Consider the following 17,681-nt stretch of genomic DNA (forward strand, 5'->3'; position numbering starts at 1 on the left):
ATCAGAACTAGAAAAGATGTAATAAATATTTAACTAACACAGAGGTAGAGAACAGAGGATAAGGTGGAATAGTGGACTGAAAGAATGAAAGATGCCTATTTTTGGCTGGAAGAGGGGTGGACTAAATGACAAAGGCGATGAAGGTGCAAGATGAAAAAGGATGATAATGCGACAAATAAAGGATATAAATGGAGGAGGTATAAATGGCACTGGCATAATCATTATCAAGATATGCTGTCAAGAAACAAATGGTAGTGTTAGTTATGATCTGAAGTTGTTGAACTTAATGTTGAGACATGAAGCCTGTCATTAATTGAAGATGAGATGCTGCATTTGGCCTCCTCAGTATAGAGGATCACACATCATGAGCAGTGAATGCAGTATTCTAAATTGAAAAAAAAATGCACAATTAAATTGCTCTTTGATCCAGAAGGATTATTTAGGGTCCTGGATAGCGAGAAAGGATGAGGCAAAGGGGAAAGTGTTACATCTTCTGTATTTGCATGGGAAGCTTTCGTGGAAGGAAAGATAGTGATGGTGGAGTGATTGAAGAGTAGACCAGGCTGTAATGGGGAAGGACAGGAAAGGTGTCTTTGTTGGTAGCATTGTGCTGGAGATCATGATTCCTCTCCACCATAGTTGACTAGGCCCTTGACTTTGTCCGCACTAAAACAATTGATGGAGTTAATAGATCTCATGTGGTGTGAACTTTCTTGGTGCAAACCACATACTCAAAACAGGCACTGGGATTGCCATGTATAATTAACCTGTATCTGCTTGTTCTAATGCAGGTCATGGGCAGGCATGCTGCTGTCTTTTCATCTATATGATTGCAATGTGTAACCAGTGCTATATTCATTGTTGATTTGATGACATAACTGAGCAGATAGAGAGAGACAGAGAAAAGATATAAGAGGCTAGCACAAGGTAGAGTTAGCCCACATCATTTGCAGACAGCTTGCACCTATGAAATGGATAGTGTATCTTGAATTGCGTAGGTACTCGAGGTTATTTAATGAGTAAGTTTCATTTGGGAAAGACGCAAGCGAAAGAGAGTGATAATATGTTTGCTGACACAGTAATGGATATTTTGGGAAGGAGGTTGTGAAGAGGAGGGAGATGTCCTTTGCTCGCATGAACCCGGAAACCCATAGAGAGACACTGCAAAGGTATTATGCCAATGGGATCAGATAGCTGTTAGTATCAGCATTGTAGCTCTGAGGACCTGGATGCTGTGCCACAAGAAGTTCAGTTAGTTCAATGAGTGATCAAGGTGTGTGAATATATCTCCAAATGCACTGAACCATGATTCTCATGCAACTCTCAATACACTGCCTCACACAGTTGTTCACTCACCTTTCAGAAATTTCAATCAACCATACCTCACACTTCATATTTATTGTGCTGCCATTGTTTGACACATTTAATCATACTGCAAACCTCCCTTAGGTATTTTATAATGTATATACATGACCAACTACCCAGTCAGGACAACCATGTCACCCAAATATATCACAATTCAGTCATTGACAAGTAGTAGTGCAGAATCTGAAATTGAAGAGGAAGAAGTGACTGATGAAGAATATTCTGACTGGGCTGGACAGGCTGGTTGCAGGGATGATGTTTTCCCTCTGTGGGGGATTCCAGAGCATGCTGGTCATGATCTCAGCAAATGGGATGGTTGTTTTGGACTGAGATGAGGGGAAGTTTCTTCACTCAGAGGCTGATGCACCTGTGAAATTCTCTGCCACAGAAGGTAGAAACTCTGCAGGAATTCAAGAAGTGGAAGTAGACTTGTGGAAATGAAGACAATGAATTAGTTCAAAAAGAAAATGAATTGATTTTTTAGAAGTTAAGGGAGTATGGGGAGATATTGGGAATATGGTGTTGATATAGAGTATCAGCCATAATCATGTTGATTAGCAGAGCAGGTTTGATCAACCAACTGGCTCATATCATGCCTCACTGGGACAGTGCACTGGAAGTCAAACCCAATCTTTCCCAGAATCATCACAAAAGATAACAATCGAAGATTGCAAAGTATACCCAATTCACCTTTCTGTTTAGACCCTGGAAAGCCAAGAACTCTGACTAGATTTCTGTACTTAACAAGAATTAAAGCTGCAGGTAAATCACTGTAATTTGTTGACATAGAACTCAAGTAATTAAAACTCTAACTCCCTCATAAATTCCCCCCTCCACACACATATAGACAGGAACTGGCAAAAAATGACTTAATGGGTTGAGGGGAAAAGAATGGGTAAGGTAACCCAATGGCTCCTGCCCACAGCGTTGATTCAGATGATCTTTTGACCTTCTAGGATTTGTTGTTCCTCAGTCTCTCTTTTCTGGGTAATTTTCACTTTCTTAAAGGGGTAATGTCATCATTGCCCTGCTCCGAGGTTGCAGGTACATCTGCAAAGGGCATGGAGACATCACACTGCCTGTTCCATACTGTAAGAGGAAAATTGTGCTGACATTGAGACCCCTCTTCTTCCTCTACTGTGTCAGCTGTGCTCATTCTGCTTAAGATGACTTCAGACTAATAGGGATGGAAACTAGAGCACCTATGACTGAGCAGAACACTTCAAATCAGAATTAAGACCTTCACCTGTGTCAAACCAGGCACTATTGACTCCAAATTTACCATTTTTAACAATGTAAATCCTCAAGCACTTTTGCAAGTTAAGTAGATTTTACTCAGAAATTAACCTGAAAGTAATTGATGATTCCCCAGAAAAATGTTTTGCGGGTGAGGGGAGGAAGGGGTCCCTTCCTGCTGCCAAATACACATGCAGCTGTCTGAAGTTAAGAGAATGCTTTAGATGAAACGTTGACTCAAACGTTATGCTGCCAGATTTGAATCATTGTTAGGCTCTAACTGACATCATGATATGCCAGTTCACCCTCCTGGTGCTTGCTGGATGTTTATGGGCAGCTAAATTTAAAGTGAATGTCACTGATTTTATCATTTCAAGACAAGTAGGCCCGTATTTCGTTCTACAATTTTGAAATATGTATTTGTTGTATTTGAGTATATTTAAATTATTTCCATTGCTGTTCATTCACAATATAAAATAAGGAGTTTAGAAAATGAGAATCATTTATTTGGCAGGAGAAGAACATAACCATCTAAGGGAAATTCTTTGAAAGCCCAAAAACCATTTTCTGTCCTCATTAATCCATGCTTCCATTAATGTGAAATTGTAATTGACTTCATTAAAGTAAGTGTTTTGGGTTTAATTATTTAAGTGGAATAGTGATCGTGGTCCAGTGCATTTGAAAATGATGGAGCAATCTCATGTCTTCCTTAATGAAATAAATTGCCAAGCTACTGGAGCTGGTGATTGAACTATCTCTTTAAAACATTTTTAATGAAAGACAGTTGAGACTTGCGGTTGTTACTGAAGTTTCATTTTATTCTTTATCTGAGCAAATAAGACTTAGGGCAAGTGATGATGCTGAAAATTGGATTTGTTGATGGCAAAATGACATCATGTTGGGTGTGGTGACTAAAAACATCTAAATAATTATTCCTGTGTTGCTTCTAGTAGATCTGTAGCATAACAGTGTAGCACTTTCTAAAGTCAAGTTAAAAAGAAATCTGCAAATTGCTATGGTGGATTTTATCATTAGAATGAGATAAGTGCAGGCACAGCCAAGCTTCATATTTTGGTTGAAAGCCAGTGTAAGCTTTTTTTTAAAATGTAGTGTTGCATGTAATTACATACTGTCATTTTATCAATACTTAATATTTTGGGATTATACAGTTGATGTTCTCACATAATAAAAGTGTCTTTAAAAGGTAATTGGACATGAAGATATTTCTAGTTATTACAGTCTGAAATAGGAAGATTCTATAATCAATAGTTTGTCTTAGACAAACTAAGTCTAATATCTCAAACAAGTTCCCAATTTGGATGTTCATTTTTGGATTTTCTTTTCCTTAGTTCATTGATTTCACTCTCTATTTGCACAAATCAGCTCTAATGTTGTAGCTCATTTGAGGGGCAGATCTGGCATGAAGCAAAACTGCACTTTTCCCACTCCCAGCATTCCTAAGACAACCATAAATCCTGAGAGCAGGCACGGTAAGTGGGAAGTCACTCTGCTTCCAAGCAGATCTGTTCTGGTCTGCTTGACATGCTGCAGCAGTCGTCTGGACAGACTCCAGCAGATAGTTTTAAAATTGCTGGCTTATTCTTCAGGAAATACTCAGTAAGTCAGGCGGCATCAGTGGAGAGAGAACCACTTAACATTTGATGAAAGATAATCAATCTGAAGTACTAATTCTGTTTTTCCCTCCACAGATGCTACTAAGCACTGCTGAGTATCACCAGTATTTTCTGTTCTTGGTTCAGAGTTTCAGCGTCCCACAGTATTTTGATTTCTAGCTGTTTTTGCTGGTTTAATGGGAATCGGGGTGTTTTGTGATGCTGAACGTCACCTCTGAGTTGGAAAACTTCCTAACCCTCCAACTCTTGTTCCGTGGGTGTGAACATTATAGCTTTACACTGAAAAGTGATAGGATTTTCCAACCAGTTGAACATTGGCAGAATTCTGCTAGTTTCCAATTTAATCCCAAATGCCAATTAAACTAATCGCTGCCATACAGATGTTGTGCCATGGAATTGCTTTTCCTGGCTCATAGAATTTTGGAATCATAATCTTTGCCTGTTATAACTGTAATCATTTCATGATATGTCTTTATGCTGAAGGGCAAATAACAGCTAATGTAACATTTTTCTTACAGACAGAAATACAAAAACACATCACAGAGGTAAGGCTATTTACTTAGCACTAATTTTAAAACATCTCGAAGTATGACTTATGTCCTTTATTTAAAATTTTTGTTGTTTAATTGAATTTTTCCAATAAATTCATGAACTCGGCGTATTTGGAGATGTCTGATTTGCATTGATGTATGGTTTCATTACAAAGCTTAGCACATTGGAGAATGTATTTTTTGAATACTTGTGAGAATTTAGCTGCAGCATAATTACACTCTTTAGACAATGAAGTATTCTGTAGCATTAATGCAAGCAAAATAATATTGAAAATGATTAGTTAAAAGTACGGTGAATAGATTCATGTTATCCTATCTGTTGAGTTCATATTGGCCCTTGATAAGTTTTAATGAGGTGGGTGGGAAGATTTTCTCTTTGTACGATGGAAGTCATTTAATTTGAAAAGATGGTCAAAAACTTAGTGCCTTTTTGCACAATTAGGTTCTTAACTGAGCTTCCACTTACTCTTTATAGGTCATTTAGTATAAGAGTGGGACCAGAAGTGAGAACTTTTGTTAACAGACATTTGAGCATTCCAACATTCAAAGTCATGCAGTCTAAGACTTATGTGCCCCACCTTCATCACAGTGAAGTTTGGCAACTTACAGAGACATTCAAGAAGCAGAAAGAAGTCTGCTCCTTTCTATATGTGTATTAAGACAAGGGCCCCATTTCATAATATTAAACGTATTATATGTTCACTATTGCTGAAATAAAGACACCTTGAACTTGCCGATCACTGTTCAAAATTTTGTTTCCAAATAATCTGCAGCAATATGGCATGGCTTCCCAATATAGAAGCGGATCTAAAGGATACAGCTTCTTACTCAGTACCTGGTAAATCAATGTCAATCCTGACACTAATTCTACCACGTCAATCTTTTGTTTCATAGATGTTTATGCCCTTTTCTCAAAAGAAAAGAAATAAAGTAGAATTCTCATTTCATGATAACGTGATGCAACATAAAACTATCTCTCACATTCTGACAACTTTCTTCAGGGAATATTATAGATACCCTGGCACCATCCAGGTATTGTAAGCATTACTTTAGCATGTCCAGTACCTGCTTATTGAGATGCACCATGTCAAATGTGCCTCACTATGAAGAGTGTCGAGGTCTATCTAGCAATGTCATAAGTCATGTTTCAAGTGTGTAACTCATAAGAAGCCAATCAACCAATCCATTGTCATCCTGAATTAAGTAGAGCTGCCTTTTTTACCCTCAGTCACTCTGAGATATTCTTCTTGGGCACCATTAGTTTTATATAAGTAAATATTGTCTTTTTTTTTATGAATGTTGCAAGTTGTTACACAGCTGCCTGATTAACCACTTAATGCAAATGATGGAAGTTTAACATCTTACATAAAATCATGCAGGACTCAACTGCTGTTAAATTAAATATAGTTATAATCATATTGAAATAGAACCAATATGACTTTGCTAATGTTCTGCTGGTGAGTTGTATCAATACTGTCTGAAATTTAAATCACTGGGCCAGTCTGATCCTTTCTGCAAGTCCTCAGCAGACGAGGCAATATCTAGGGAGAGTGAAACAGAATTTACATGTTGGGCCAAAGAACTTTTGGCAGAACATTCTTGACTGGAATTTTGGGAAAACTCTTCAGACTTTGAATTTTGCAGAGCTCCTCTAATTTCCCGCTGTATCTTCAGCAGGAACTTCAAAGAATCGCCATATTTAGCTGTACTTTGTCATTTTTCCAGGTATTCAACAGATGTCAGGCTAGAGAGCCCCATTTGAAGTAGGCCTTGATTTCCAATCTGATATTACATTGACAGCTCTTTTAAACTTGTTCAAGTCTATGGCAGTATTACCTGCAGTCATTAGTGCTACTGATAGATGTTGACAGGTTCCCTATGGATTTTCCAATTAGCAAAATATGACTTGAAATGAAACGATGTACTGGCATAGATTTTAATGTATTATATTGTAATTGTTCTCCCATCCCTTCTTGCACATGTATGTTTCCAATTCCCATCTACCCTCTTTCCACCTCAACAGGAAGTACATCTATTTATATAATACCTTTAACATTGTAAAACATTCCAATGCAGTTCACAAGAGCATTATCATAAAAGAAATGTAAGGAAATAGAGGAAAGATGAACACAGGCTTGCCCAAAGAGATGTGTTTTAAGGAATGTCTTAAAGCAGGAGAGGGATGGAAAATGATAAGAGGGAATTCTAGAGCTCTTTTAAGACCATAAGACCATAAGACATAGAAGTGGAAGTAAGGCCATTCGGCCCATCGAGTCCACTCCGACATTCAGTTATGGCGGATGGGCATTTCAACGCCACTTACCTGCACTCTCCCTGTATTCGTTAATCTCTTGCGAGATTAAGAATTTATCAGTCTCTGCCTTGCAGACGTGTAATGTCCCGGCGTCCCCTGCGCATTGTGGCAATGAATTCCACAGGCCCACCACTCTGGCTGAAGAAATGTCTCCACATTTCCGTTTTAAATTGATCCCCTTTAATTCTAAGGCTGTGCCCACGGGTCCTAATATCCCTGCCTAACAGAAACAAATTCCCAGCGTTCACCCTTTCCAAGCCATGCATTATCTTGTAAGATTCTATTAGATCTCTCCTCAATCTTTTAAACTCTAAGCTCATCTCGCTGTTATTAATGTTTACATCTCTACCCTTCAATTAACTCCCCCTTTCCTCGTTCTCCCCCAATTACCCTTTCCGCATTTTCTCAATATTCATTTTTCAGTTCTACTTTTACTTCCCAATGTTTTATCCTCTCTCTCAATCCCTCCATCACCCTCACCATCCTCTCTCTTCCACTCCTCAACCCTCATACCTAAGGAGGTTTGAAATACTGATTAGGTCATGGCTGACTGGATTGTGCCATCAATGCCAGTTTCATGCCTGGCCCCATATCCTTAACTTTCTTGTAAATCAAAACTTTATCGAACTCAGCATGGAATACATTTGAAGACCCAGACAATGACTGGTGTTTGGAACCTGACCTGCTTGATCACGGCATTCCCAAAAGATTTTGGCGAATGGGAAGATGGCCCTGCAACTCTCAGGCAGGGACCTGTTGGTGCAACAGACCCTGTTTGTCTCTCTGTGTAATCCAGAATGTGCAGCATGGCTTTGTGTGTGGATTGTCATGTCTCACAAACTTGATTGAGTTGTTTAGAGGATTTCACCAAGAAAATAAATGAGAGCAGAGAAATAAACTTTGTATACGTGGACTTTAGTAAAGCCTTTGACAAGGTTCTGCATAGTAGACTGGATAGTAAAGTTAGATCACATGGGATCAGGGAGAGCTTGGCAATTGGATACGAAATTGGCTTGACAGTAGGAGGTAGAGGGTGGGAGTGGAGGGTTATGTTTTGGATTGGAGTTCTATGACCAGTCATGTTCTGCAGGGATGGGTGCTGGGTTCACTGTTGCTTGCCATTTGTATACAATATTTGGATGACAATATGGAAAGCATGCTTAGTAAGTTTGCTGATAACACCAAAATTGGTGGTACAGTAGACAGTGAGGAAGTTATCTAAGATTACAAAGGGATCTTGATCAATTGGCCAGTGGGCCAAGGAGTGGCAGGTGGGGTTCAATTTAATAAATGCAAGGTATTGCAGTTTGGTAAGATGAGCAAGGGCAGGGCTGACACAATTAATGGTAGGGACCTGGGTAGTGTTGTTGAACAGAGAGACTTAGGGCTTCAGGTACATAGTTCTTTGAAGGTCGCCTCACAAGGCGACAGAGTGGTAAAGAAGGCATTTGGCACACTTTGCTTCATTGCTCAAACCAGTGTCGGTGTTGGGACATCATGTTGAGGTTGTACAGGATGTTGGTGAGGCCTATTCTGGAGTACTGTGTACAGGTTGCCCTGTTATAGCAAGGATCTTAATAAATTGGCAAGGGTTCAGAAACGTTTTTAATGGATCTTACTGGGACTGGAGAGTCTGAATAAGCTGGAACTTTCTTCACTGGAGTGTAGGAGGTAGAAGGGTGACCTTATAGAGGTTTGTAAAATCATGAGAGAATAGATAAGGTGAATAGCCAAGGTCTTTTTCCTAGGGTTGGGGGTGTAGAAAACTAGGCGGCATATTTTTAAGGTGAGAAGAGAAAGATTTAAAAGGGACCCCAGGGCAACTTGTTCATGCAGAGGGTGGTACGTTTGTGGAATGAACTGCCAGAGGATTTGGCAGATGCAGGTACAGTTACAACACTTATAACACATTAAGACAGGTACCTGAATAGGAAACTTTTCGAGGAATTTGGGCCAAATGCAGGCAAATGGGACACGTTTAGTCTGGGAAACTTGGTCAGCATGGATGCATTAGACCCAAGGGTCTGTTTCCATGCTGTATGACTTCATGACTCAGTAACTTCAGATCTCCAGTATCTGCAATTCTTTGTTTTATTTAAATAAGGCACACCTTCATTGCTGCGCGTATGCAACATGGATCAATGTACAGAGGAACCTCAATTATCTGGCATTCGATTATCCGAATATCGGATTATCTGGCAAGATTGCAAGGTCCCGAAGTTTGGACAAACTATGTTAGCCGGCATTCAATTATCCGGAATTTGATTAACCGAACAAAATACTCCCCGCCTGTGTCCTTTGGATAATCAAGGTCCCTTAGTATGTGATAAGAGCCTGCTCCATTATCCAGAAGCAAGAGCAACAGGGCACTTACATGGGTCCTGCTGACACCATTGGCCTTTGTCCCACAACATAGCTAGGTGTTGGTGTGAATGAGTTGGTCAGCAATATCTGGGGCAAGGAGGTGTACAGCAAAAGAAAGGTTAATATATTAGGTTGCCCAGAGGCAAGGGACTTCACAGATCTGTGTCCTGTGTCGTGCATGGGTCCATGTGTAATGTTCTTTCCCTATAAACATGCTCATATCTGTGGATCCGACAGGGTGCGACACTTAACCCACCACTGCAAGTGTAGTCACAGTCATTTTCTTTCATAATGGTCAATTTTGAGTTCTGGCACAGTGGAAGGGTGACATTGAGTGCTCCTCAGCCAGTGGCTTCCAACTTATGCCTCTACGTGGCAGTGAGTCCCCAAACATCCAAATCCCCTTCCTGGTAACCCTTCCTGTAAACATATAGGCTTCGGACTGCTCTGGGGCAACCCATTCATGGAATGGGGTTGTTGCTGACTGGGCCAGCACTTATTGCTCATCCCTCGTTCCTTTTCAGGAGGTGATGGTCAGCTATCTTCTTGAAACACTGAATTTATTTTGCTTTAGATCTAACCACAGTGCTATTAAGAAGGGAGTTACAGGATTTTGACCCAGTGACACTGAAGGAATGCTGGTATACTTCCAAGTCAGGATTGCGAGTGGCTTGGAGGGACTGGAACTTGCAGAAGGTGCTGTTCCCATGTATTTGATGCCCTTGTCTTTCTAGACCCGCAGTGGTTGTGTGTTTGGAAAGTGTTGCCTAATGAGCGTAGGTGAACTTCTGCAGCGCATCTTTTACAGTCATATTCATTGAGTCATTGAGTTATACAGCACATACACAGACCCTTCGGTCTAACCCATCCATGCCGACCAGATATCCTAAACTGATCTTGTCCCATTTTCCAGCATTTGGCCCACATCCCTCTCAACCCTTTCTATTCATGTTCACATCTATCTGCTGCCTTTTAAATTTTGTAAATCTACCAGCCTCCATCATTTTCTCTGGCAGGTCATTCCATACACACACCACTATCTATGAGAAAAGTTGCCCCACTAGTCCTTTTTAAAACTTTCCCTTCTCACCTTAAACCTATGCCCTCTAGTTTTGGACTCTACTACCCTGGGTAAAAGATCTTGGCTATTCAAACTATCCATACCACTCATGATTTTACAAACCTCTATGAGGTCATCCTTCAGCCTCCGACCCTCCAGGGGAAAATGGTCCCACCTATTCAGCCTGTCCCTATAACTCAAACCCTTCAATCCCAGCAACATCCTTGCCAATCTTCTCTGAACACTTTCAAGTTTAACAATATCTGGAGCCCAGAACTGAACATGTATTCTAAAACTGGCCTCACCAATGTCCTGCAACATGACAACCCAACTCTTATATTCAATGCACTGCCCAATTAAGGCTAGCATGCCAAACACCACCTTCACCATGCTGTCTACCTGTGACTCCACTTTCAAGAAAATATGGACCTGCATCCCTAGGTCCCTTTGTTTGACAACTCTTCCCAGGACCCTTCCATTAACTGTATAAATCCTGCCATGATTCGCCTTACCAAAATGTAACACCTCATATTTATCAAAATTAAACTCCATCTGCTAATCCTCTGCCCATTAGCCTATCTGATCAAGATCCTGCAAATTTATTAGCCATACCTCCTGTTCTGTGCTGTACTTTTCTATGTTCTATGTTCTATATTCACATCCAATGCCACCACCCCTGTCTCCTACCTTGAAGCCAATTTGTATCCAATTGGCTAACTCCCCCTTTTTAGATGGTAAACACTGCTGCTAGTGAATGGACTAACTGTGACCCCTTCACAGGTAACCTAACCAAATAGCCCTAGACAGGAAGAGCCCAGACAGCTTTCTGCAATTCTCCTTGACTACATTAACTCTCCCCCTGGAGTGGTCACTATGTAGCCAAAAGACTGGTTGTGACCCAGTCCCCGTGCTGCAGAGACATGAACTCTTTGATTAAATTAGCATTTAAGTTTATCTCCCTTCGAGAGCTTTCAGCATATTCTTGTATGACATTAGGATAGTTGGAACAAGCAAACAAATTAATCTCTTCCACTCCTTTTTAAAAAAAACGCAACTCCTCAAAAGAGACAGCAGAGACTTCATTGTCATTGGCATGATAGTCAAAGAATGTAACAAGTTCTTGAACTATTACAGCCAGCAGATCATCTATCTCTGCAGCAGGATTGTACATTTCCAATCTGCTCCTACTTTAACATTCATAATTCACAGGATAGAGCCTTTGCTCCTCAGAAATATTCAACTGCCTTTTGCTTAGATTTTCTTTGTACATTTGGGAATTTCTTCCCAACCTACAGGAAAAAAAAAGTTTTCTACTGAGTATGAAGACAGGATGGATCTGAGGGCCATCTGTCAAATTGTATGGATTCTGCACAGTCTGAGAAAATTCAAGCCAGAATTTCATTATGGGCACAATCAGAAAACGGGGTGAAAAGTCAGCTTAAAATGATGCAGGCTTTGAATTAACCCCTAGGAAAACAGTGACTAAGTGGGAACTCAACAATCATAAGTTGCAGTTATCAGGAACGGTGTAAGGATAGTTTCAGAACATACCCTAACATATGTGGATGAACAGAGGGATCTTGGTGTCCATGTACACAGATCTCTGAAAGTTGCCACCCAGGTAAATAGTGCGGTGAGGAAGGCATATGGCGTACTGGCTTTTATTGGTAGAGGAATTGAGTTCCGGAGTCCTGAGGTCATGATGCAGTTGTATAAGACTCTGGTACGGCCGCATCTGGAATATTGTGTGCAGTTTTGGTTGCCATACTATAGGAAGGATGTGGAGGCATTGGAACGGGTGCAGAGGAGGTTTACCAGGATGTTGCCTGGTATGGAAGGAAAATCGTATGAGGAAAGACTGAGGCACTTGGGGCTGTTTTCACTAGAGAAAAGAAGGTTTAGGGGTGACTTGATTGAGGTGTACAAGATGATTAGGGGGTTAGATAGGGTAGACAGTATGAACCTTTTCCCGCGTATTGAGTCGGGTATTACAAGGGGGCATAGCTTTAAATTAAGGGGGGGTAGATATAGGACTGATGTTAGGGGTAGGTTCTTCACTCAGCGAGTCGTTAGTTCATGGAATGCCCTGCCAGTAACAGTGGTGGACTCTCCCTCTTTATGGGCATTTAAGAGGGCATTGGATAGGTATATGGAGGATAGTGGGTTAGTGTAGTTTAGGTGGGCTTGGATCGGCGCAACATCGAGGGCCCAAGGGCCTGTACTGCGCTGTATTCTTCTATGTTCTATGTTCTATATGACCATCAGTTATTGCAATACATGTAAGTAACAATTTATGTGAAGTACTAATATCTCTACTTCAAGTGACAGTTGCCAGTATAATGTGGAACATTGGATTTATTTACATGACCTTCAACTTTAGATTTCTAGCAGAAATTGTTTATTTGCTATATCATAGATGAGATTAAGTTGCTTTGCATGTTTTCTGCTGTTATTACCAACTTCACAGTTCGAAAAACAACTGCAGAAAATAATAAGTTAAAATATTGTAGTGAACCAGTAATGACATAATTCAGATCACTACAGAGGGCCTACGGTAGCTCAGTGGGTTAGCACTGCCGTCTCACAGCGCTGGGGACCTTGGTTCAATTCCACCCTCAGGCAACCATCTGTGTGGAATTTGCATGTTCTCTGCATGTCTGTGTGGGTTCCTCCAGGTACTCTAGTTTCCTTCCACTGTCACAAAGATGTGCAGGTTGGGTGGATTGGCCGTGCTAAATTGCCCATAGTGTCCAGGGATGTGCAGGCTAGGGGATTAGCCATGGGAAATTCAGGGTTACAGGGGATGGGGTGGGTTTGGGTGGGATGCTCTTCAGAGGGTTGGTATGGGCCGAGTGACCACATTGTAGGGACTTTATGAATTAGAAGTTTTCTCATTTACTGTCAAGGTTGGTGCAATGTATGAGGATGTCAAGAGCAAAAACAGACTTAAAACTGCCAATGGTAAATGATTTTGTTGTAGAGATTCCAGATTTCACTCCAACAAAATAGCTGGAAACACCCCTGAGAGCACAGTTGGGTGAGTGCAAACCTGAATTGAGAGCTTGAAGTGATCTGAATTGTGTCATTATTGGTTTATTTGTGAACGCCTGATTTGGCACAATTTGGCTTATTTCGGGTTCAAACATGGCTGTCCTGTACATGTGCAAACTGCCTCTCTGCACATTTAAGGTGCCACTTCCCTTATTCCACCATTACAATTCAGCAAGAAAGACCAACATTTCCCCTTGAAGTTGCCTGGTTCACATTTCCCTTCAGTCTCACTTACAATTTACAGTTAAGGCCATGACAACAAAATATGTTTGAAACATAAATATGTGGAAAAGTCTGTGAAATAAATATCGACGTAGGAACATTTTAACTCTTCCAGTCAGCAAATTTTTGTAGTTAAGTACAAAATGTCAATCCAGTTATTTACAGTAGTTTTTAAAAGGTGATTTAATGTTTGTTACATCACATCTTGTTGTCATCTTGGTCTATATAGCCTAGAATTTGAGTGATGTGTTCAGTAGATTTCGGCTGGTTCATCGTGAAGAGCGCATCTATGATCTCTGCTGTTAAGTAATGAATATAAATTGTGTTAATTTGCAGGTTAGCACATACAATAGCCAACAGTTATCATTTTGCACTTTTAAAAAATGTACATGCACTGAGAATGGAAGAGATGTGACTTATTCCAAATCAAAACTTAATGATTTGTATGTTAATATCAAAAATAGACCTTTTTTATATTTAAGATATTATCTTTGTGTTGGAAATGTAGCAGACCAGTAACTAATGTAAACCTAAATATTGTTTTGCAGTTAAGAACACAATAGAAAGCCACTGGGAATGTAAACATTTCTAGCTTGCACTTTTCCTTAAGGTGAAAATCGAGGAGAGGCACATATTGTTCAGACGACTATTCCATTTTCTAAATTACGTTATTAGCCTCAGGTAGATTTTGATTGACAGGTTTGTCACGGCAGCTGCAAAGCAATTAGCAGAAGCAATCTCAGAGGAATCCAAGAGGTTCTTCAGAGGTATCCAACACAGAAACCCCATGGTATAGGTCAGGAATGTGGTCTATCATTGAGTCACTCGAAGACATTACTTGCCTGAAATTTCACTGGAATGGTCTAAGATAGATATGGCCGAAAGGTTTCTATTGTGTTAAAGTATTTTTAAAAAGTCTGTTCTTTTTTCTGAAACTAGATCTTGCTCACTTGAAATCTGAATGTATTTCTTTAAGTGGATAGCTGATTTGAGTTGGAATTGAAGTTTTTGTAACAGGACTTACTCATAATAATGCAAAATGTAAGGATTCAGACTCTCCAGTCTCCAGATATTGATTAGGATACTGTGGAAGTCCCAATATGTTGACCCCAATGGGAATTGTCAAAGAAGTTTGAATGTCTGTTGGAAAAATCCTCTACTCCCCTCTGTGACTCTCTGCAAAGTCACCAACTCTGAGGGAGGAATCATATCAGGATCTAAGCCACTTGAGCTACAGTGAGATGGGTGGAAGAATTTACAATTCTGGATTAGTGGTGCTGGAAGAGCACAGCAGTTCAGGCAGCATCCAAAGAGCTTCAAAATCGACGTTTCAGGGCTTCTTCCAGCACCACTTTTTTTTATTTCAAAAATATACTTTATTCATAAAATACTTTGATAATCTGTACAACTGGACAGGCCATACATATGTAAACATTCCATTTGTTTGCATACCGAAAACAGAATAATTATTCCTATTTACAGGTCTGTACGATTACAGTTTTAGCTGAGGCGTCAGCAGAGCCCAAATGACTGCGTGGGCCCCCGTTCTTCTTAGGCAGGCAGATGTTACACAGTGGTCTTTCCCCTAGGCGCCTTGGCGGCAGCTGCCCCAAGCTTCAGCGCGTCCCTCAACACGTAGTCCTGGACCTTGGAATGTGCCAGTCTGCAACACTCAGTCGGGGTCAACTCCTTCAGCTGGAAGATCAACAGGTTTCGGACCACCCAGAGAGCGTCCTTCACCGAGTTGATGATCCTCCAGACACAGTTAATGTTCGTCTCGGTGTGCGTCCCGGGGAACAGGCCGTAGAGCACGGAGTCCCACGTCACGGCGCTGCTCGGGACCAACCTCGACAAACACCACTGCATTCCTCTCCAGACTTTTTCTGCGTAGGCACATTCCAGAAGGAGGTGTGTGACAGTCTCGTCCCCCCTGCAGCCGCTTCGAGGGCAGCGTGCAGTGCGGCTGAGAGTCTGGGCGTGCATAAAGGATCTCACAGGCAGAGCCCTTCTCACCACCAGCCAAGCCATGTCTTGGTGCTTGTTGGGGAGTTCTGGCGATGAGGCATTCTGCCAAATGGCTTTGACAGTCTGCTCAGGGAACCGCTCTATAGATCCGCCCTCTCCTTTTCCCAAAGGGTCTCAAGGACACTACGTGCTGACCACTTCCTGATGGACTTGTGGTCAAAGGTGTTTTTTCTTCATAAACTTTTCCATGAAGGACAGGTGATACGGAACGGTCCAACTACTCTGAGCGTTCCGCGGTAGCGAGGCCAGGCCCATCCTTCGCAACACCGGGGACAGGTAGAACCTCAGTACGTAGTGACACTTGGTGTTTGCGTACCGAGGATCCACGCACAGCTTGGTGCAGCCACACACAACGGTGGCCATCATGGTGAGGGTGGCATTGGGTGTATTTTTTCCCCCGTTGCCCAGATCTTTGTACAGCGAGTCCCTTCGGACCCGGTCCATCTTTGACCTCCATATAAACTGGAAGATGGCCCGGGTGACTGCAGCGGCACAGGTTCTGGGAATAGGCCAGACCTGTGCCACGTATAATAGCAATGACAGTGCCTCACACCTGATGACCAGGTTTTTTCCCGTGATGGAGAGCGACCGTAGCTTCCATCTGCCCAGTTTCTGCCTCACTTTGCTGATACGCTCCTCCCAAGACTTGGCGCACGCCCCAGCCCCCCCCGAACCAAATACCCAGCACCTTCAGGTGGTCAGTCCTGACGGTGAAGGGGATTGAGGATTGGTCGGCCCAGTTCCCAAAGAGCATGGCCTCGCTCTTGCCTCGATTTACCTTGGCCCCCGAGGCCCGTTCAAACTGGTCACATATGCACATGAGTCTGCGCATGGACAGTGGATCCGAGCAGAAAACGGCAACGTCATCCATGTACAGGGAGGCCTTAACCTGCAGGCCCCCGCTGCCAGGAATAGTCACCCCTCTCAGGCTCGCATCCTTCCTGATGGACTCGGCAAATGGCTCTATGCAGCACACAAACAAGGCAGGAGAGAGAGGGCAGCCCTGCCTGACTCCAGATCTGACTGAGAAGCTATCTGATTCCCACCCATTGATTGAGACTGCACTGACAATGTTGATGTAGAGCAGTCTGATCCAATTGCAGATTCCCTCCCCAAAGCCCATTTTGGAGAGAACATCTCTCATATACCTGTGTGATATCCTGTCAAAGGCTTTCTCCTGGTCCAGGCTGATCAGGCAGGTGTCCAACCCTCTGTCCTGCACGTAGGCGATCGTATCCCTGAGGAGTGCGAGACTCTCAGCGATCTTCCTGCCCGGCACAGCACAGGTTTGGTCAGGGTGAATCACCGACCCCAGAGCAGACCTGACCCGGTTGGCGATTACCTTTGACAGAATTTTGTAATCCGCATTCAACAGTGAGATTGGTCTCCAATTTTTGAGTTCCTCCCTCTCCCCCTTCCGCTTGTAGATGAGGGTGAAGATGCCTTTCCTCATGGATTCACTCAGGGTACCTGCCCGAAGCATACTGACATATACCTCCAGCAGGTCCTGGCCAATCAAGTCCCACAGAGCGGAATAGAGCTCGACCGATAAGCCGTCGCTTCCGGGAGTTTTATTCTTTTCGAAGGACTCGAGGGCCTTGGTCAGCTCGTCCAGAGATAGCGGCTGGTCCAGCCTCTCCCGTGTTCTGTCATCTAAGACCTCCGTGATAGAGGACAGGAATGACTGGGAGGCCACGCTGTCGGTCGGCTTCGCGTCATACAGACTGGCATAGAAGGATTTACTGATCCTCATGACGTCAGCCTGAGATGATGTTAGCGAGCTATCTTCTTCCTTCAGGCTGCTGAGCACAGAGCTCTCTTTGTGCACCTTCTGGAAGAAGAAACGTGAATACGTCTTG

The 17,681-nt window shown here is 42.2% G+C and overlaps 1 protein-coding gene across 2 annotated transcripts in view; it reads left to right on the forward strand.

Annotated features, from left to right (window-relative positions):
* Positions 1–17,681, forward strand: part of pde1a (phosphodiesterase 1A, calmodulin-dependent) — a 605,934-nt gene that overhangs the window by 195,708 nt on the left and 392,545 nt on the right. For both annotated transcript variants that reach the window (XM_043693462.2, XM_087988965.1), the window contains exon 4: positions 4,754–4,780. In XM_043693462.2, the coding sequence (XP_043549397.1) occupies positions 4,754–4,780 (27 nt within the window). The remainder of the gene's footprint in view (positions 1–4,753; positions 4,781–17,681) is intronic.

This window comes from Chiloscyllium plagiosum, unplaced genomic scaffold, assembly GCF_037043375.1.
Source record: "Chiloscyllium plagiosum isolate Xiang-an unplaced genomic scaffold, Cpla_swu_hap1 HiC_scaffold_7, whole genome shotgun sequence".
Classification (NCBI taxonomy): Eukaryota; Metazoa; Chordata; class Chondrichthyes; order Orectolobiformes; family Hemiscylliidae; genus Chiloscyllium; species Chiloscyllium plagiosum.